Source organism: Lethenteron reissneri, chromosome 10 (genome assembly GCF_015708825.2).
Source record: "Lethenteron reissneri isolate LAM-NWPU_2019-01 chromosome 10, ASM1570882v1, whole genome shotgun sequence".
NCBI lineage: Eukaryota > Metazoa > Chordata > Hyperoartia > Petromyzontiformes > Petromyzontidae > Lethenteron > Lethenteron reissneri.
Genome location: NC_083788.1, coordinates 2,530,200 through 2,552,285, shown reverse-complemented (window position 1 = coordinate 2,552,285; position 22,086 = coordinate 2,530,200). Strand labels below are relative to the sequence as shown.

Sequence of the window (22,086 nt, the reverse complement as noted above, 5' to 3'; positions counted from 1 at the left end):
CCCGACGTTTCGCTTCACGTTCTGGAGGTTGGTTGGGGGCTTCACAGAACTGAAGCTTCTCCGACAAACAAGGAATTGGACGAGGTTGAATAGTGACAATGGCCAAGTGCGCAAATCAGACGCCACAGAAGGTGCGCGGGGGAGGGCTGCGTGGAGATTAAGTGACGGCCCAAGATGAACGGGGCCCACAAACGCTACGCCTCGTGAGGACATCTTTGACTTGCAAAGACAACACGCCCCCCCCCTCCCCCCTTTCAGGCGTTCCAATCCCAACTCAAGTCGACCTTCTGCTCATTGGCACATCAACAGCAAGGAAGAGTGCACGCGGACGCGACCGGCACCAGGAGACACGCGTTGAAACGCGGCGATACGGGTTGGAGAAAAAAGCCTGCGACGCAACCGCGTCCACGCTGCACTATACGTGCACCCTATATACACACACACACACTGCCGAATACAATTCCCGACTGGGGGGGGGGGGTAAGAGATTATTTACAGGGGAAAACACTGCATGCATGCAACGGGAGGAGCAAAAAACACACGGGCATGCATTAGCATTACTCTACGGTTGTAATACGTTCGGAATATTCGGAAAACTTGTCCGGCGAGACCACTTTGGTGGGGGGGGGGGGGGGGGCAGGGGGGGGTGAAGTAACCCCTTGGGCAACGAGAGGTGGGTCTGATGATCGAGAGGGGGGAGTGGGGTGGGGGTGGAGGGGGGTGCGGGGTGGGTGGGGAAGGTGCACAACGAGAGGGGGGAACTCCAGAATCCATACGGTGCCCCCAAAGTCACAACTGCCTTTTCAGAATGTTTTCATTGTCCCCTAGGGCAGTGAGAGAGAGTGTGTGTATGTGCCCTGTGGATCTCAGTGGTTCTCAGCGCGCTTGCTCTCCGCAGTGTGATAACCTGTGGTGGGTAATATCCGAACCGACCCTACCACCCCTCCCCCCCCCCACCCACCAGACACCAGGACTTCACCAATTGGCACTATCCAGTGCGGTGAAGTATGGTCAAACACCACGCCCTGACTGGCACGGAAAGGGGTCGGGGGAGGCCTTAATCCAGCGGTGGGTTTGACAAAAGGGGCTGTACAATGTTGCCATGTCCATAAGACGTCGACAACGCCACTGCCGATGATTTGACCAATCAGGACGCGGTCCAGCCACAGTTGCGCCAGACCTGCTGTCCGCCTTAACGCGGCACTGCAGTGACGTCACTGGAGATTTCGACATCCTGTTGGGTGGTTTGGAGCATTGGTTCTTAACCTTGACTGCAGCCTCAATCGTAAAAAAACAACATATACAACGTTAATAAATACGTAAGTTTGATGAAACAAAATAAGTTGTAACGTAACGCGCCCGTGCGCAATTTGTCTTTTCGGTTATTTACCTTCTAAAAAAGATGAATCTGGCCATGACTCGCACCCCCCAGGGGGTGGCGTGCCACCTCAGGTTAAGAACCACCGCTCCAGAACGACGCGAAGCCACAACGCACACAGCTCTGAATCTGGCTGGAATGCTTAAGAGTGCCGCATGAAGAAGCGTCCTTGATGATAACGCCTGAAGGTGGATTTCAGCAGCGCCACCTCAGCACTCCAATGACGTCACTTTACTGGCACTGTATTAAGAGGGTATGGCATTTCACATGGCGGTGACGTCATTAGAGTTCTGGGCAGCGCGACTTAAAAAAAGTCAAATTTGAAGGTCCAATTAAATCGTTATTTTTTTTTTTTACAAATTATCACCACCGCCAAATTACGCAGAGATTTGTCAAAACTCCCTAACGAACCCGCCGGGGGCCTTGAGACCTGGCCTCGAGACGCCAGCGCGGCGAGAGGGTTCGTGATCCCTGTCTGTGCGGACCTCAAAGGGTCGTCGTCATATATGACCCCCGAGTACGAGCGAGCGAGTGGTTTCGGCCCTCCTCCCGTGTTCCTCTCTCTCACGACCACCTCGCCGCAAACAAGCCCAGCTGCTGCACCGTCGAACTCACTAACATCGCCGAACTAACTGCAGTACATTATCGAGACTAGCGACATCACGTACACCACGAGACTAAAAGTTCACACCATCGCTAGCCCCCGCGTCGCGGAGTAAGCTCAAGAGGCGACGTGTCATTACGGACCAGGGGAAGACTACATCACAAAAGAGACGACGGCGCGAATTATTTCCGACTAAATATTTTTTTGTTTGTTTTTGTCGCGTCGATTTACAAATATTTTTTTTTACGCTTTTTTCCCTCTTCTTCCCCTTACATCTTCTTCTTTTCTCACGACCCGTGTAACAACAACAACTTTCAGGGATGTTGAGATGATGGGGGAGGGTGCGGGGCAGACTCTCGAAGTAGCTGCTCAAGTTCAACCACTCCACTACCTCGTCGGTCATCGAACATTCAATAGGTCTCGTGAACGGCGCCGCTCGATTCGCGGTTCTTAAAGACGAGGCTCGGGGCTTCCTCGCCCGCCGAGCGATCGAGAGAACGGAGCGTTCCATCTCTTGAGAGCAACCCCGCGCCGATGATAATAAACCCTGTAAATTGTCATCATCATCGTCACCATCGTCACCATCGGTCGGTCATATGGCTCACTCGCGCACGTGTGCGTGTGTTTAAGCGTTAAGCGTCGTACGCGCGCTTCACGGCCTGATTAAAACTGGGTCTAGCCCCCCCCCCCCAAAGAAAACCTAAAAAGTTGTTAATATTTCATGCAATTTTTCACGACCCCCCCCCGCCCCCTCGAAGCGTTGCACCGCTGGGCTGGCTCCGACTCTCTTTGAGCGGCCCAACCCAAGCCACACAAAAAAAAAATCAATCCAGGACACGATTACGGTTCACATTTGCAATCTCGCGGAGCGGAACACGGCAACGGGAAGCGACTCTTCGTTTGCGCGCGTCGAACAACCGAGAGTATATTAATAAGCAACAGCTACAGCCATGAACAAGTGTGTGTTTGCTTTAAACTCAGAACACAACCGCTGCCGCCAATGTAACGCTTGTATATCTCGCGACCTGAGTTCGATTTCCGGCGCCACGGCTAACAAACACCAGCCAGTTGGCGACCGATGTCTGAAACCCGGTTAATGGATGCCTCCCGCATTCGTTCACCAACCCCGCACTGATGGGACCAGCGCGGTGAAGTATGGTCGTACTCGAGCTGCGAGGGGGAGGCCTTCATCCAGCAGTGGACTGGCACCGACAAAGGGGCAGCGACTGCAGCAAACGTTTAAACAAAAACATGAGCCAAGGTGATTCTCAACGGCAGCGAGATGTATGCGAATCGTGCCCAATGTTGCATTGCATGTGTCTTGTTTTAGTTTATTACGTTAAAGTTACCGAAACACACGCACTTTGCAATGGAATGACGGATACTGCTTTTATAAAAGTTAAATCCGTAAGCTGCGAATACTGAAACGACGCTCACAAGAGAGTCCAGTTATCGGTCGAAAACAATAGCATGGAAAACAACACCGCGCGTCTTAAGTGTAACGACAAACGCAGCTCAGTCAAAGCACCAAACCCGCAGGGAAAACTGCGGAATGGAGTCTAATCAGTTGGGAGGGCTGGGCCCCTCGAGCCAATCGCTCAAAACGCAGCCCAACGTTCAGGAGGCCTTTGGTTCCTTTGAGCGCTTTCAAAGTTAAACCAATGTTGAACCACAGAGGCCATTACTTGCTGTAATGAAAACCCCACTCTCTGAAAAATACTGTTTCGGCAAATCAGATTTGATTAGATGGGGGGGGGGGGGGGTCATGGGCGAGACATATAAACATTGCCGGCCAGGTCGCTCAACTGGAGAGCGAGCGGCTCACAACCACCACGTTGCGAGTTCACTTCCAGATTGGAGGGCTAACTCAGCCCATCATCACGCTGGGGGGGGGGAGGGGGAGGTCGATAAATTGCCTACCACTTTGTGGGAGGCGTCAACAGTGCTTGTCCTAAGGATAAACTCGCCTTCCCCCTCCGCCCCGCCCGTCACAGGAAGGTAGAATTTCCACCACTTGCTCTAGCCGCAGGTCTGAACAGATCGAGCGCACCAATGCCTCAAATGGTGATTTATGGGACAATGCACTTTTGACTTTGTACTTTCATAAACTTAAAAGCAGGGGTGGATGGGGGAACCCTTCCCCTTACTGAAGGCCTAACAGAAGTTTCAAATACATTTGGCGGGCCAAAGGCATTTCAAAAGAAACTGGGAGAGAGAGAGCCGAGTGAGGCCGTATCATCTCCATCATTGTTGTTGCTGTTGATTACACCACACCAACAGCGCGCGTGGTCTCGAGACGAGGCAGAGACCCGTCTTGTAACAGGCAATGTGTGTGGAGCGGGTCGCATGGGCATGCAGGCAAGGCAGCACCGTGCACGTTTTGTGAAAAGCGGAGCTTTGCGCGTCGTCAAAATCTTCACGTCAAGACGCGGGATTTTGTAATTTTCTCGCGAATTTAAGGCCTATCGGGGCTATACGGAGGGCATCTCTCTTTTTTTTGCAAGAGCGGCCCACCGCAAAGCTCCTGGTCCCGGCATATTCTCCTCCCCTCTTGTGAATGGGGGGGGGGGGGGTCTCATCGTTTAGAACAAGTGTGTGGTTGCACTTGAAGGATCGATACAAGCGCATGCGTTTTGTCCAATTCCAATTCAAACCGCCGACGGCCGTGAATCCGCCGCAAGCACTTGTTGTTTGTTGTTGTTGTTGTTTTTGCAAACGGGACGGCGGGCGTGTAGCATGGAAGGGGTGGATTGATTGCCCACGCGACAAGTCAATCGACACTTCTGATCGCGGCCTCCCGTGCAAACGACGGGGCCGCTGAATGATTAAAGCACCGAGCACTCCTGATGAACTAAGGGCACCCACCCTCCACCCCCTCTTAAAAAATCATCGTTTTCACTACGTAAGTACGTACGGTTTGCCAAACTCCAGTCCCCGCGGCGCACCACCACCACCACGACCGCCATCACCAACGCGCCGCGTCTCTCCGCGTTTACCAAACGACGACTCCTCCCATTCAACTCGTCGCGCGCTGCGCGTGCCTGATGATTGTTAAACAAGTTCCACGCGGCACCGCGTAGAGAGCCGATTCAAATGAAGGTTGAAATTTCGGTGTGTGTGTGTGTACGTGTTCAGTGTGTTTACATTTCCTGTGTGTGTATACATCTTCTGTGTGTACACGTGTTCCGTGTGGATGTGTGTACACGTGTCCCGTGTGTGTAGACATCTTCTGTGTACACGTGTTCCGTGTGGGTGTGTGTACACGTGCCCCGTGTGACATCTTGTGTGTGTGTATACATCTCCTGTGTGTGTACACGTGTTCCGTGTGTACACGTGTCCCGTGTGTGTATACATCTTGTGTGTGTGTGTACACGTGTCCCGTGTGGATGTGTGTACACGTGTTCAGTGTGTGTATACATCTTCTGTGTGTGTACACGTGTTCCGTGTGGATGTATGTACACGTGTCCCGTGTGTGTAGACATCTTCTGTGTGTGCGCGCACGCACGTGCTCCACATGAGGGCAGCGTAAATTACGCGTCAAGTGGGACGTGTTTAACAATCATCGGGCGCGTGAAGCGCGAAACGAATTTGATTTGTAACTGAACGGGAGGAGTCGGGTGATAGTCGCGGAAAGGCGCGAGTACTGGAGTTTGGAAAACCCCGAGTCGTGCCCTTCACGACCATCATCTCCAGTGCGTTCCTGTGACAAACCAAAAACGATATCACAAACACGTTCGGACACGCATCTTTCTCAGGCAGGCCACGCTTTTGATGATGAGGGAAATCATTGAGAAGGTGGGGGGGGGGTGTTAGCTGGCGATAGAGATAAAGAAAAAACTCGATAACCCACACGTATGTTTTCATTAAAATCGACAACCCGCATGTATCTTTTTCGACAACACCGGCTCGTCACTGACGCACGCCGACAACCCCATCGTCGACTTTTGTTTTCGTTAAAACGAAGTAGCATCTCTGTCCGTGCCCCGCCGTCTCTCCCATGTAACGCGGCGGGTGAGGCTCGGGACACGGTAACTCTCGTCCCACGCTGACTTTGTTTAACCAGGTTGAGAGCGGCACCTGGTTTCACTGAAACGATTGACCACCTATTGAAAAACCATGTCAATATTCATTGAATAATCTCCACACACCCCCTACCCCCCCCCTTGACAGATGACTCTACCGTGATCAAAACTCACCCCCCTTCGCCGCACACTTAAACCCATCTCAAAGCTAACTTTACATTTCACTTTTGTAGGTTATCGAATTTTTCTGCAGTTTTTCTTTACAAGACACCCATTAAACTATGCACAGTGTAGTTGTGTACCACGTGCTGGAGTACACACGGTCGAAGGAATCCCCCTCCAACTCACCACCATGGGCAATGCCTGCGTCTGTAAAGGGGAGACGGTGGGGGGGGGACGGTGGTGCTGCCATACGTTCGTTGCAAGTTTCCACGTGTCACCTATGGGGTGGGTGGGTGGGTCCCCTGTGATGGTTTGGCAGTGGGCAGGTGATGTGAGTGGGGGGCACCACCACCCCCACCGTCCATCCCACCCGTCAATCGACTCACAACTCTACTGCCACCACCTGGAACCTTTTTTTTTTTCAAACACTCACCACCATTCTTATCGCCGCAAACGATGAACAACATTCATAACAGAGCCAACGGAGTGAACGAGCGAGCGAGAGGCTCGATTGAGAACCAACTCTCCAACAAGCGACTTGTGGGGATAAAAAGGTGAAGTTAAAGCGGCTGAACGTTTCCGCGGCGAGGATGAGGTTCGCGCGTGGGCATGAAATTTGAATTTCAGTTCGCTGCGATCTCTCTCCTCTCTCTCTCCAGACGTGTTTTTTGGGGGGTCGTTGAGCCCGTTTCGGCACGAAGCCCGACTTTTCGCCTCCACGTGATTCAGGAGCCTTGTTCAAGAGCAGCAGCAACTAAAAAAATGCAGTTTGCAACGAACCTCCCAGGCACCCACCCCGAGGCCCTCAACGCAGGACGTGGGAGCGAAACGTCGGGACAAGACGCCAGACCGAAACGGGCGGGCCGTACAACCCCGCAAAAAAAACATCGGCACAACCGTGGACAAAAATAAGCCCTGCGCAGTAGTATGAACGATTTTTTTTTTTACTATTGTAGTCATTATTTCACAATTTTTCTTTTGTATTACTAACCACGCCGTGTTTACGGCGTAACTCGACATTGGAAAAGCACCTCGACTACGTTGCAGCCGTTTGCTGGGCCTCGCTCGCGACAAAATGTTCACCGTTTAGACTTTCAACTTTTCATCCTTTACAAACAACACGAAAAAAACAAAGTCAGCTCTTGTCGTCACACCACAAAATGCCACTTTTTTAACCCTTCCCCCCACTCCTGAGTCTGCGAACCGAGAGAGTTGGACTTCCCCGCTGTGAAATATTTGGCATCGTGTCGCGGAAGTGGCGTCGCCGTTCTGCCAGTCACTCGCTTGGCAGGGCCGGATTTAGGGATCTCTGCCCCCCCACCACCACCACCACCACCCCGCCCCCCGAGTTTCCTGGCTATTTTCCCAAGAGAGATCCGTGGTGTTGTGTGAGCAAGTGCCCCAATAGGCCCAGAAGGCGATGTCGGATGACGTCCTCTTAACATCGACGATATAAACTATCGTTTATTTTGCCGGGTAAGACTCCCTACTGAGCTATGAAGCTTTTTGTTCAGAAGCGACCTGGCTATCAGAAATGATTGCTCAAGCAAAGTGGCTGAAATCATCATCATCGCGTGGAAGTTATAGCAGCCAAATAATCTGAACGCGCGATGTCATTTCTAAATGTGGAGGGAAAAACCCAGAAGACTGGGAGACACTTGCGTCACCAGCAAGTCAGAATGAAACGTCCCGTATCCAATCGCCCACTCTGGTTGTGACAATGCTTCTTCAACTCACTGGGAGAAGACGGAAACAGCGACAAGAATTGACGCGTTGTTAAAACGCTTGCACGCGTGACGCATAGATTCGTTTGGCTAAGTCGGGTGGTGAAAGCCTACCACGGACAAACACTTGCCAATTATGTGACCACGACCCAGTGAAACGGTAATCAGGATGGCCATTTTATGAAAACGTGTTCGTCACGGTGCTGTCGCCCTGTACTTTGCCTGCTCGCGCCAACGCCGACCCAAATGCCTTCGCTAGAGGGAGCTCTCGAGTCCGTTCGAGACGGACCCCTGCACAGAAGCGATTCCTCCAATTACTGTGGTCCACAAGGCCGCGTGGGGGAAAGTGGTACAGGGCGACGTGGTTCAGATACAAAAACATTTTCCCATCACCAGATTATTTTTTGCTGTTGCTTACCGCATGGCGGTTTCCGCGAAGATTGTTTTGAGTTGTTGACACTGCCACCCAACGTGTGGCCAGAAAAGGGTTCGGGAACCAACAACTTGCTCAGAGAGGGGGTTTCTGGCCGACTCCTCCACCCCCGGCCATACACGTCTCTCTCCGAAGAGGTAGTACACCCACACTTTAACCCCCACCACTCACGACCTGCCGATCGACTAACTTGTGATGTACCCGTTTTATACTGATGGGTGGACGGAGAATGGATGGTTTGGGGGTGTGGGGCGGGAGAGAGAGAGCTAATTTGTTATAAACTCTTTTCCGCACTGCTTCCAATTCCGTGGCCGGGAGATCTAACAGGACCGGCGACCTCTGGTTTGCAAATCCAGCATGCCAACCGATACGGACCACGGGGCGGCGTTCCCTACAACAATCGGTCATATCAAGAGGACGATATCACAAAGCCTTGCCACCCCTCCTCCCCACAAGGCTGACAAGGGTGAAAGGTACCCTCATACCTAAGGAAACCGCATCCGATTGGAGCAAAGATATTATCCCTCCACCATAAATCCGGCCCTTGCTCCATGCGCAAAAAGTAGCGACCACCAACTATTCTCCCGCGACTTGCTCTCATTGCACGGGTAAAGTTTACTGGCCACGTCTCTGGACATTCACGTCTCAACAATCATCATCATCATCTCGTCCCCAGCAAAAAAGTGGATGGCGGTGGGTGCCCTGCTTTAAAACCTACTAAACTCAGCCCTTGTGTGGCAGTTAACAAAAGTAATTAAATATAGCACCCTACTCACTCAACGCTTTGTAAATTGGTAACGAAAAAACATCCGAACGAAAGAAACTGTATGCTTACTCGTTAACGTGTATGCTTTTTTACCTTAACATTTGACCGGCTGCGATAGACACCACTATTGTGCACCAACAAGCGAGGACCCAAACATGTAAATGGTCTCGCTGAAACCACTTTTTTTTTATAATTTTAAACCGCTGTAGTATTTTATACAAATGAGTTGCCCTATTTTGTTTTATATAAGTGCAGCGTGTCGTTTGTTCTTAAAGCACCTCTCGAACCTTAGCCCCAAATCCATCACGAAGCCTTGAGGGCTCGCGAGAAGGGTAGAGCACAACATCGAAGGAGCACACAAAGGAGATTGGCAGAGAGAGGAAAACTCACGGCGTGTGAGACGAGACACGTGACAGCAAGCACGTGGTGCAACTCTCGGGGCCCACGCCACGGTGGGCAAGCTATGTGACTCGTGGCTCCACGGGGTTGCGACCCGTCCCGGATTTCCCAGGATTGTCCATTTCGTTACTGTGGCAATCTGTAAAATCTTTCCCCCTGGGGAACAGACGTTGATAAACAAAGTCCTGCCCTTTTGTCAGTTGCGTTAATAAGATACCACTTGAGACAATGCGTTTACATGTAGTTCTCCACTCTTCCAGTATTGGGTGAAATTGTTGTTGTTCTTCTTCTTCCCATGAAATGTCTCTGGTTTCTTTTTGTAGCTCAAAGGTGGCAACTCCAGCGACTCCACGTCCGGCACATTAATGTTCCCCCCCATCGGGCACGTCCCATCAACAGCATCACCATCATCGTCGTCGTCTTCTTTTCCTTCAATCCCCTGGGTCTTCGCAACCCCTTGGGACGCATCTAGCCCCCGCTCTTGCTGCCACCAATGCGTCGCTCGCTGCCACCCCCCCCCCCCCCCAAGTTATTCTACTTTGCTCTGTCTACACTTCCCCCTGATCAGTCACCACGTCGACTGCACTCTCCACGCCAACATCCCCAATCTCCAGCACACTCCTCAAAACGCACAGTTCCAGTCGGTTATTTTTTTGTCTCGTGGGTGTGTGGTGCGGGGGTAGGGGGAAGATTTTTTTTTCTCTCCACGTTTAACATCAGTTTTTTTTTTTGCTCTCCCCCCACCCTCTCTAGTCTCGGCACAAATAAAAAAAAACCCAAATTAAATCCTTACGACTCCGCAGTGTCCCAAGCTCCCACACTACCCCCAAACTGCCGAGATTTGGTTGTGAAGTTTTCCCGAGAAGCCAGTGGTGCCCTTTAAGCGCACTCACGAATGGAGCTTCGCCAATCGTCGCAGTATTTAGCAACACAGCGCTTGGGACGATTGTTAGCGCCGGTTTCTTAATTGGCTGCCTCTTTCCCCGCTTGTCTGTGGTTATCCCCGCGACTCAGAATCATTCCGTCTCTCTCTCTCTCTCTCCGAGAGAGTGGAACGGAAACCGTGAAAGTTTCAAATCTCTAAATTATTTAGCTGCTGGTTCGACAGACGTAGCGGCATGGACGGAAGATGCGGACGACTGCAGTGAAGGGCCGGTTTTCGTTGTTACGTCATCGCACCGATGACATTTTGCAGTAGAGCCTCGGGGACTCTGGGAAGCCGAGAGGTGGTGGGGGGGGGGGGGGGTCATGGTCGTGATGATGGGGAGTCGCCTAGGGCCCACATCAGGGTTCACTGCCATGGCCCCATCGTGGTAATTGAGCCGTACCGAGACAACCTCTTGATTGAATTGCGAAGTGGTCTCCACAAAGTCCGGCGATCCAGGAGAAGACGGCAAGAGCAGATAGTGGGAAACTGGTTCGGGTAAATCTGAGACAGAGGTTGCGCGTCTCTCCTGCGCAGCAAGGGGACCTATTACAGGGTAAGAGGGTTGTTGGTAGTGAGCTGTGTTGGCAAAGGTGGTGGTGGTGGTGGCTATCGACGGCTTTGGCCACGATGACGTCTTGATCGCTGGATCTTCATCTCCGGCAGCTGTTTTTGTTCGTGTCAAAACCTGTGCTAATAGACCCACCTTGTCAGACTTCCCTTTTCACATGCATTTTGGTCATTCTCCACGTAACTTTTGTGTAAATGTTCCATGTTTAAAAATAAAAATTTTTTTTTTTAATTATTTCCATTTCGGTTCGTGAGAATTTGAATGACCGCGTCAATAAAAAAAATCGATTTCCTACCTAGTCCAATGCTTTCCCGTTGTATAATTTCAGTGAGGAAAGGAGCAATTGTGTGAACTGGAGCAGGCTGCACTTTTTTATGAAGAGGGAAGATTTTAGCCGTATTAAGGATAAGCGGCTACGATCGGATTCAAAACAGTTCAGGCTCTAACGACTGCTGGAGTGAGCTGAACTCTTGATTAAAAGTTTGAAGAGTCTCATGTATTAAGCATTGTTCTGTCACGAGTACAAATGGAAGTTTTCCCACCAACAGGGGTCTTCGTGTTCTGAGGCTGTTCCTACCTAGTCAGCTGCAGGAATATGAATCGCAGAGCTTACTTTATAAATCATAAGAGTTGTATTGTGATCGTATCGTCCTATAATACTTATCCCAGAGAGTGTTTCTCATATTTTTATCGTGTTCTGAATGTGAACACCTCTATGTATGGAAGGTAAAACGGAGAGAGTGATTGCGCGATGCTTTGGGTCGCATGTTTGCCTGCACAAATTGCGACTTCGTCTCGCGTCGAAACAGAGCTAAGCGTGCGACGTTGCAGTTTCCAAAATAAAACTCGGGGTTCGTATTTTCTTTGTTCAAACAGAAATTTGCTCTCTCGCCGTCACTGTCGCGCAAGGATCTTGCTGATTATTTTTTAATCTTCATCATGAACTAGTCCCGAGTCATAGGCTGGAATTAGGAACGTGGAAATTCCCATTATCCCGTGGCAATTTGTAAAATTAGATGTCTCCCACCCCCCATCCCTCAAAGTGGTTTCATGCCACCGCGGGCGGCTCGTGCGAGCCTTCCACCGTGGCAGAAAAAAACACGTCCCCCACAGCTCCAAATTACCCACGTGGGACACATCCGTTCCTCGACGATTCTGCCGGTCGCAGATAAAAAGGGGCAAAAAATAAATTGAGCGTGGATCGTTCCCGATGGTTTGCGTCGTTGGGAGTAGTTTCCACCATCGAGATTGACGTGGCGTTAACGGAGGTGTCCCCCCTGATGTCAACCTTCGTCCTCGCGAGCTGTGTGGACCCCCACTTCACTCACGCAGCCGGATCTTAATACCTTCCCTCTTCACCCAACATCTTTGTGGCAAAACCGTGCCCGTGTCTTGACCATTATCACCACCAACAACCACCTCCACCACCAAACGACGGAGCAAACTGACGAAGGCTGATTCGGCAGTTCCAGCCGATTCACAGAGATGAGACCCCGGACACTTGACGGATGATGGGCCAAACCACCATAGCAGACGGTGGGGGGGGGGGGGGGTCAGGGAATCTCTGTAGGAGTGGGGACGAAGAGACAGATGGTGCTAGGCTGGGCTAGGCTAGGCTAGGCTGGACCGGGCTGCACTAGGCTGGGCTGTGGAGGTGAGATTTCAGTCGAGGAAGCGCTGGCAGGCTTTCTTCCAACGGCAGGCAGTGCACCACATGTCCTTGTTTTCCATGCCGTACACCTTGCGACACTTCTTTCCCTCCCCGCGGATCTTCCTGCGTGTGCGTGCATGCGTGTGTGCATGCGTGTATGAATATGTGCATGCGTGCGTGTGCGTATGCATGCATGTGTGCATGTATGTGTGTGCGTGCATGTGTAGGAGCGCGCAGTAGCGCAGTGGTTAGCGGTGGCACAATGATCAGCGAGCTGCAATAAAAACCTGGTGACCCCAGTTCAATTCCCGGTCAAAATTCAAACGTTCGCGACGAATATATGACCAGTCCTGGGCCCCTCTTCACCGCTCGGATGAGTCAACCTTAAACGAGCACCTCGTGTGGTAAGTAAACATCAACACTGGGGAGATAAAAGCGGTCAGGTCGGGAGTGGTGCTGGCCACCCACCTCCTCGTGCGCCGTGCGCCGGCCTTAGCAGGTGCTCGCGCACGGAAGTTTCCCCAACAATTTTTTTAAGGCTGCATGGGGAATCTCGGTTTTGTATATAAGTGTGCATGTAACAGGACACAGGCGTCAGTGGTGCAGCAGAGATGCACACCTCACCAGAATGACATAACATAAATACTCCCTCACCACACCTGTCTAACATGGGTATTTCTCACCACACACAAATCACGTGGGTGTCGCTCACCGCACCTGGTTCACCACTCCTGACTCGCAAAACCTCACCAGCTTAAGCTCACCTCGACTCAGATGAACTAAACAATTTTCTATTTTACCAGGTAAGGCTCACTATACAGCTCTTTTTCAGAAGATACCTGACCCACAAATGATCACTCAACAAAGTCTCGTCAGGTTTGGGATCAAACCCAAGGCCTCCTGTATACAAGGCGGGATCGTTAAAATCTCGCCACCGCTGTGCTGTAATACGATGTAATCGGACACCCAACGAAATCAACGATCAGAGATTTGCCCATACAGGGACCCCTCTACTTACGAACATTCGACTTCCGAACTTTCAGAGATACTAACAAAATCTGTCCGTATGTCCAGTTGCCTGTTCGGACCGAGCGTCGCGAGTTCAACCGCCGTGCAATAGACGGCGGTGGTGGCGGCATCTACATCTGCAGAACCTGAAGAACCAGTGTGAATCGACATCTACAGGAGATTATATAACTTTAAAAGCCATTCCCCATATAGAGTGTACATGCCGTACAACGTGTTTGTAATCACCAAGAGTAGAGTGGGACTTACGAACAAATTGACTTACGAACAGACCTCTGGAACCTAACTCGTTTTTAAGTCCAGTTCCTGTATATGGAAGTAGGGTGTGGTGTTGGCCGATGGGGCGTTGTCTTTGCCCATATATGGTCATTTTGGATCGTGAATCGAGGTTAATCGTCGTATCGATTCAGCTCAGCCGATCCGGCAGTAACTCAAAAGTTGATAGGGTGGCCTTCCTGAAAATGTGATTCATTGGCAATCAACTCATTGGTAAGCAACAATTGGATCGAGTCGTGGTGTGACACTCCCTTTATTTGATTGGCTAATATCAGTGATTCCGTCGCAGTCCGCTTTTATTGTACCACAGCGCCCGCCAGCTCACCCGCCTGGCCGAATGGCGTTATGGATGTCTGATCCATATCTCTGTCTGTTAACACACGAGTGCAATAATAATCTTAACTCTATTTTTGTGTTTACAGGAATGTATTTTTTGTACGAAGACTATTTGTTAAAAGCCAACTTCTGTTACTGGGTATGTACCTTCATCTCACATTGATTTAAGTTATTGCACCCTTTTCAATTTCTTCTTTCACGCAATTGTGTTTGCACTGGTCTCCATTTGATTATTTTTGTCAGGACTTCTATTTGCTTTTATGTTGTACTCAAGATGTTACGTGATTGCTTTCAGAATTTTTCGACAAATGAGACTATCCTGGTCTCTTGAGTGCTCCCCTTATTATACAGAATTAACTTGACTTGACTTACATATCCACTCTCTCCCGCTCAATCAATCAATCACCCACCCACTCCATACCCATTTATTAATTTACACACTCACCCACTGACCCCCACAGGTCACTCTTGCAATTGAGATTCATCTCTGGTCTCTCCGAGCTCTCGCTCACCCAGTTACACGAAATCAACTTGGAGCCAGAGCTACGAGAGAAAACGCACCTGACACCAGGCCCAGACTTGGGCGAGCAGGAGAGTAGAACGTGGGCCTTGGGCGAGGCAGCGTGATGTGGGTGATGGGGGTGATGGGGATGGTGCGCGTGGTGCGCGTGGTGGTGGTGGTGATGTTGCAGGCGGTGCTCGGCAACCGTAGCCACGCGCGGGCGCGTCGGCGATACCTGCATCCCCAAACAGGACCGGAGACGCCATGCGGATACCGTGGAGATGAACACGGAACACGACAACAACAACATGGGTAGCAACTTGCGCCTGGGTTTGATTCCTGACTCAAGCGCCCTCTGTGTGTGGAGTTTTATATTCTCTCTACCTCTGTTCTGCATGGGTTTCCTCCAGGTTTCTCCTGTTTCTTCCCAGTTCATAAAAACATACATTGTAACTGGTATTGGCCAAGTGTCCCCAATGCTGAAAAGTTACCAGCAAATTGCTCGCTGAGAATTAAGCACGGCAACTGCGAAAAAAACGTAGCATGAGCCTCCTTTAAAAATAAGTCTTTAGACTCAGTGAGGCTGGTTATTGCTGCTGGCGTATTAACTGTTAAATGCACGCCAACCACTTTGGCGGACGTTCAAAAGATCCCCAACGTCATGTTGAAACAACGATGGCCATTATGTGCTGGGCGCCATGGTCCAAATTGGACAAAGTCGAAGTTATCTAAAACTAAACAATTTTTTTACATACCAGGTAAGGCTCATCGAGCTATACAGATCTTTTTAAAGAAGCGACCTGGCTATCACAAATGATAGCTCGACAAAGTGTCCTATCATCATGTGGACATTTGTAGCAGGCAAGTACTCTAAACGCGTGATGTCGATTCTAAATGTGAAGGGGAAAAACCGGAAAACTGACCCGCAAAATTACTGTTTGGAATTACACCCAACAGTGACATCACCCCCCTGCTCTGACACTACCGCAGGCGGCGACGATTAACTCGCGCTGTAAACAAATGATGGCTCACTACACCAAAGCTTACTTTGAGGAGACCAGTGGGGGGGGGGGGGGGGGGGTTGAGGCGGAAAACATTGCATGAGCTGTTGGCGCCGAGTTCTCGGAGCACAGTCCGCGTTCTCCTAACGCCGCATGTTGGTTTCATAACGCGAATTGGACACAGCGCGTTGAATGCATTAGGAAACGCATTTTTTTCACGAGGATGCGAATTGGATATAACGCCGTCGAGTGAATGGAACTACGTCGCAGCGACTAGGAATGAGCGATCGTACGGTGGCATCGCACAAGGCATCCGGATGCTACTGGATGCTTCTAGACGCTACCCACGCGCCAGTCTTTATTCAGCCTGCATTACACATCCCAGGCGTTATCTTCGGAACAGTGCTTGACACGCTATATTATGTATTATAACGGGATTTTTCCATACTACAGCGGTGTTCTGCAGCAAAGCAAACTACCACCGCGTTATAGGAGGAGAGAGCCGTACCTGTACTGGTGAGCTGAAGGTAGGACTCTGCCAGGAGACGCTGCCGAGACTCATGCCGACACCGCGACCAGATTCGCCCACTGGGACCGACAAGGGGGGCGTTGCCTGAGGGATCAGGGTCACAGGTCAGGAACGTAGGGGGAGAGACCAGGGGAATACACAAATGAGAGTCGGGGTCAAGTGAGATGAGAGAGGTCGGGTGAGACAAGAGGTTAAATGAGATGAGACGTAAAGTGAGATAATGAGTTCAGTTTAAAAATGCGACCAAAGCAAAACTTGGAACTCACGTACACCACCCAGTGGTGAGCTAGACCACTGCATCACGAAAAAAGTCAAAAGTTTCCCCGTGTCGCCAACACAGACCGATAGGGCAAGCGCTGTTAATTGACACCTAATAAGGCCGATATGTACGTACGTGTTAAACTTTCGGACCGTGCGTAGCCAACCGCGCTAATCGGAGGTGCGGGGGAAGGACAACAAAATAAACACAGAAAGCCGTTCTAAAGAAAATATTTTCAATTTAGATTTTCAAGTGCATAGCTCCACACCCATCCGTCTTTGTCTCCCCGCCGCTGATGTTTAAACATTGCACCTGGTCCTAATTTAAGGCCGAGTCGACATTGGGGAGACCCGGGATCGGTTAAGATATTCGTCACCGGTGATGGCCATGAGGGGGAATCGAACCGAGGGTTATGGATTCGTAGCCGCGGTGAGCTCACCATCGCGCTACCACTCCCCACCCAAATAGACATGCACACAAGTAGGTATCGATTGTTGTCCTACCCCCGCACCTCCGATTAGCACGGTTGGCTATGTATGGCGCAAAAGAAGTTCAACATATGTACATACATAAATACAAAGACAAAGATCCCGCATATAAGCCTTACCAGACTGTTGGGGCAAGTGTTGTTAGCGAGCACCTATGAAGGCCGACACGGCATACGAGGGGGTGGGTGGCCAAGCACCACGCCCGGCCGCCTTTATCTCCCCAGTATCGATGTTTACACACCACACCAGGTACTCATAAGGAGGCTGAGTCGACCTAGGGGAGGCCCATGACCGGTTCAGATAATCGTCACTGGCGTTGGCCATGAGCGGGAATCGAACTTGGGTCTCCAGGTTCTCAGCTCAGCCCGCTAATCACTACACTATTGCTCCCCAGACACACAGCTTGCCACACACAGACACGCACGCACACAGACACCCACATAGACACACACACACACAGCTCGCCACACACAGACACGCACACACATAGACACCCGCAGACACACACACACAGACACCCACACAGACACCCACACAGACACACACACAGCTGACACCCACACCTTGCCACACACCTGGTACGCGTGATCGGCGCGCACGTGCCAGAATGCGGCTGCCGTTGGTGCCGAATGGCTCAGCGGCAGGACGCCACGGCCATCTCCGCGGTGCTGCAGCTGCTGCTGCTGCTGATGCAGTTGCTGCAGGTGGTGCGGGTGGTTGTTGTTGTTGTGGTGGTTGTTGTTGTGGTGGTGGTGTGGGTGAGGTGGCACCACCACCGAGGGCAGGTGGCACACGGTCGGCGACACGGCCGACAGGCTGCTGAGGCCGTCGGTCACGGACTCCACGCTCACCTCCACCTCCGTGTAGTAGAAGTCCTCCTCACCGTCGCTGAGATCCGAGTCACCGTTACGGCTGTGTGCGTGTACGTGTCCGGACACAGCAGGGATGACGGGTACGTACGGTGTAGAGACAAAGCATGTATAAGAAGTGTGCGCGCACGACCGACCATGCAAACACGACAAATGTCCATGTGTCCCTGTCCCCTTCCATAGGCCCTGCAAGCAGGTTGATGCACTTATTCACTCGCTCGCTCACTCACTCACCCCAAGTGGATGGTGCGGATGTGTCGCTGTATCCCAGATGAGGTGCTCAGGACCTTTTCACAGTTTGGCCACATGCACTTGAACATCACCTTCATTGAGTTCTGGCGACACAAAAACCAACATCCCCCATTTTAAAAACATCAGTACAGGCAATCCTCGGTTTACGCGCTTTTGTGGTATGCCATTTTGGAATAACGTACGCTTTGTATTCAGACCTTTTATTGACATGCGCGAGACAATTTTAGGAATAACGTCATCCCGCAATGAGACGTACGCACCACCCCTAGCCTGGCACTGCGACACAATGGCGTTGCCAGCAGCCAGTGCGTCACGATAACTCGTGTGCTTTACTGTACAGCATCCTCTCCACAACGCAACTGCGGCATAGTTACATTAAGTAATTCTGTATATCTTTATTTGCATTTTTATTTTATAGGAAGTATATTAGAGTTTACATGATTTTATTTTGAATTAAAAGTATTATATTGCGTGTACATGTAACGTATTGATATAGGCTAGGATAATTGAGGCGATAATGTCTGTGAGTGAAATCCCCTAACCCCCTCCTTTACAATGATTTCTCATGGGAAAATGTATTTTGACATACGCACGCTTTTCAAGGAACTCATCTATTGCGTATGTCAAGGAGCGCCCTGTACGTTCGATAGCCACGTTTTTCTGCAGCCATCTGAAACGCTCTTCCTTCCAATATTAGGAAGTTACTGCAGCTGTGCACTTCTAAATTATCATCTAGATTGACGAACTAATTTCTTTAGAACTGTGCTTGTGTTTAGTTTGTTGTCTTTCCCCCGCACCTCCGATCAGCACGGTTGGCTACGTACGAAAGAAGTTCAACATACACATTTGATTAGATCGCAAGGCTGTCACGACGCTGCTATGTTTCACAGATACGTATGGTCTACAGTAATTTCGCAGTAGGGGGCGATGTTGCTTTTACCCAATTCAGTAATTTAGGAGTAATATTTAAAATATTATTTGGTTCTTTCGGTTAAGTCACGTCTAAAGATAAAATAATAAATTAAATTAAATAATAGCATAATTTATTATTTTATCTTTAGACGTGACTTAACCGAAAGAACCAAATAATAATTCCTGCGGTCACGAAAGTTCTAAAATTAAGATTTAAAATATTTTCCAATGTGGCCCGTGACACCGGTACACGTGGCCTACTACTACTCTTTCTCGCGTGTAGTTGTGGAATTTTTTTTCGTCTGCTGTGAAGGAGACGGCATATCTTTTTTTTTGGTCCGATAATCCCACAGGTATTAACGAGGGTGGCCCGCTAGGCTCCAATCACACACGCCGACAATGAAGCGACGAGCGCGATAGCTTAGCCGTGTCACTGCCCCCCCCCCACCCCCCACTGTACGATGCTTCATGGACTTGTCTACTCCCTCGTCTCTCCCCCAGTCTTTTCTCCTCACGCTAACCCTCAACAGCCTGGCGTGGGACGCCAGACACAATGTCTACTACAACTCGTAATAATAATAATCTACAACACCAAATCACTTTAACACAAATCTAAATAAAAGGCATGGGTTACATTAGAACTAATACTATTCCAGGTAAGGCCCACGGAGCTATACATCCCTTTTTCAGAAGCGACCTAGCCGCACATGACAGCTCAACGAAGTGGATTATCACGTGGACATTAATCGCAGCCGAAAACTTTAAAGGCAAGTTTCTAAATGTGGAGAAAAAATCCGGAAGACCCGGGGAAAAATCCACGCGACCATGGTGAGAGAGACACACACAAACTCCAAATATAACAGCAGGCATCAGGATCGGGATCGAACCCACACCCTCCTGTATGCCAGGCGAGGTCGTTAACATCTTGCCACCGCGTCACCCCAGGGCTGTCCAATTGTTTCGCAGCTAAGACAGAAATCAACTTTGTAACGCCCCCCCCCCTCACCACCCCGAGATGAGGGCCGCTTTGCTCCGCGCCGCTGTACCTTGCGTTTGCGCGGCGACGGCTCCTCGAACAGCAGCTCGCTCTGAGCCGCGTGCCCGTCGTGCCCGTCGTCTGAAAACGCCGCGGCGGCGGCGGCACCGGCGGCCCCGGCTCCGTCGGGTCCATCAGGGGCCGGTCCCCGCGCCACCCCGCGTCTCGCGGGGACGCTCACGGGCTTCGAGGACGGGAAGGCCGGGTGGTGCGCGCTCACGGGAGCGGGCGGCGTCGTACCGCCGCGGTTAGCCTCCTGCGCCAGTTTGCCGACGCAGTTCGCCCCCACCCGCGACGCCTTCGTCGCGACCGGGACGAGCTGCCTCGCCGAAAGCGGCGCCGTGCCCGCGCCCGCCTCCGCCGCTTCCGCCGCCCTCCGGCTGCACCATCAGCTGCGCCAGCCGCGACGAGTAGACGTGGGAAAGGGCCGCGCGCTTTAGGCACACGCCGTCCGGTGGTGCCGGCGCCGGCGGGGGACTGCGGTGACGGTGGAGAATCGGACGAGGGAGATGATGATAGGCAGTCAAAGTCGAAGGGAATGGGGACTTCGGTAGTGGTGGGCATGGACAAAGAGCCGAGCTTGAAGCCCGGTTTCACTCCACTGCCGCCACCACAGCCAATGCCGCCGCCAACGCTGCCGGATGGCTTCTTTTTGTGGGCAGGGTTGGCGGCGTCACGGTTTGGGTTGGCGCCACTCTGAAATTCAGCAGCATTGGCGGCGGCAACTGCAGCGGCGGCGTTTACCTTGCGCCCATCCACACCGACGTCGCCGCGGGAAAAGTCCAGGTCCTTCCGGGCCAGTTCGGTGGCGACGCCGTGGCGGACGGGGAAGGGGGCGGCCGCAAACGCACCGGCGGCGGCCGCGGTGAACGGAGCGGTGCTCCGCGGAGGAGCGGCGGCAAAGGTGGCTGCGTTGCCGAGGGGGGCGCCACTTAGCGGGATGGAGTCCCCGGGAAGGGGGGGCGAGGGCGTAGATGGGTTGGACCGGTCGCTGGGGAGATCCCAGCTCCAGACGCCGCTGCTGCTTCCGAAGCTGGCGGCGAGGTCGGCGCCGCAGACGGCGGCCATGCCTGCCGACACGGCCGCATCGTGCCACGACTGGGCGTCTGCTGGAGAAGCGAGAGATGGGGGGGTGAGGGAGAAAGGTGAAGTACGGTGATGACGATATTGATGAGGGCGACGTATGTATGTACGAACGCATCGTACGTAGCCAACTGTAAGTGCTAATCGGAGGAGCAAAATGGTGATGGCGATGACGGTGATGGTGTTTGCTGGTGACCAACTGGCACCGCGGCCATCATACCGGAAAGGCCAGGAGGGCCAGAGAGGCCGGGCGGGCTCCGCACGAGAGGGCTGGTCGACAGACTGCTGAGCACCATCGCAGCCATCACCTCGTTCATATCCGCTTCACCAGACTTCTTCCTGAAAGATACAAGCTACATTGTGAAGCGCCCAAAATATACCAAACGTCTCGGGAGTGTGGAAATAGAGGAAGGGCGGGGAGGGAATCGCGGGAGCGAGCAAGGAGAAAAGGTAAGCAACTCACCCAATCATTTACCCACCCACTCAATCGTTCACATCACCTACCCAATCAATCACTCACCTACTCATTCACTCACCCACCTCACCCACTCAACCACTCACAGAAATTAAGTAATTAAGAGGGTCCGAAGGTACGGCGGTTGAAGGGGAAGGTCTCGAGTAGAGACTTGAAATCAAAGAGCAGGGCGGACCACACGGAGTTGCCTGTGTAGGAGGGGGCATAGCGACTAAATAAGCGATCACCACCAACAGGAACAACAACAACTCTTATGGCAGTTTCGGAACCAGTGGGAAGTAGAAATTTAGTATCGACGATCCAGCGCATCGTTACAATTCAGAACCACTCGGTGTGCATTCACCTGGTATGGATCACACAAACAACAATCCAAGTTATGCTTATAAGTGTGCAGAGAACAGAGAGGT

The 22,086-nt window shown here is 51.5% G+C and overlaps 1 protein-coding gene across 1 annotated transcript; it reads right to left on the bottom strand.

Annotated features, from left to right (window-relative positions):
* Nucleotides 1–755: 755 nt before the first annotated feature.
* On the bottom strand, nt 756–21,539 carry LOC133340820 (zinc finger protein 704-like). Its single transcript, XM_061549241.1, has 8 exons — nt 21,425–21,539; nt 21,039–21,230; nt 20,132–20,202; nt 18,156–18,256; nt 17,628–17,964; nt 16,285–16,389; nt 14,835–15,010; nt 756–12,758 (listed from the first exon to the last, which is right to left on the bottom strand). Exons 1-8 carry the CDS (start codon nt 21,519–21,521, stop codon nt 12,647–12,649), a joined length of 1,191 nt encoding a protein of 396 aa, XP_061405225.1. The 5' UTR covers nt 21,522–21,539; the 3' UTR covers nt 756–12,646.
* Between the last annotated feature and the right edge of the window lie 547 nt (nt 21,540–22,086).

Coding starts and splice junctions, on each gene's coding strand:
- LOC133340820 (XM_061549241.1), bottom strand. CDS start 21,521: ATGAACGAGGTGATGGCTGCGATGGTGCTCAGCAGTCTGTCGACCAGC. Junction 21,231..21,424: donor TGGCCCTCCTGGCCTTTCCG/GTATGATGGCCG, acceptor TCGCTTCTCCAG/CAGACGCCCAGTCGTGGCAC. Junction 15,011..16,284: donor CCTTCAGCTCACCAGTACAG/GTACGGCTCTCT, acceptor TTGGGGATGCAG/GTATCGCCGACGCGCCCGCG.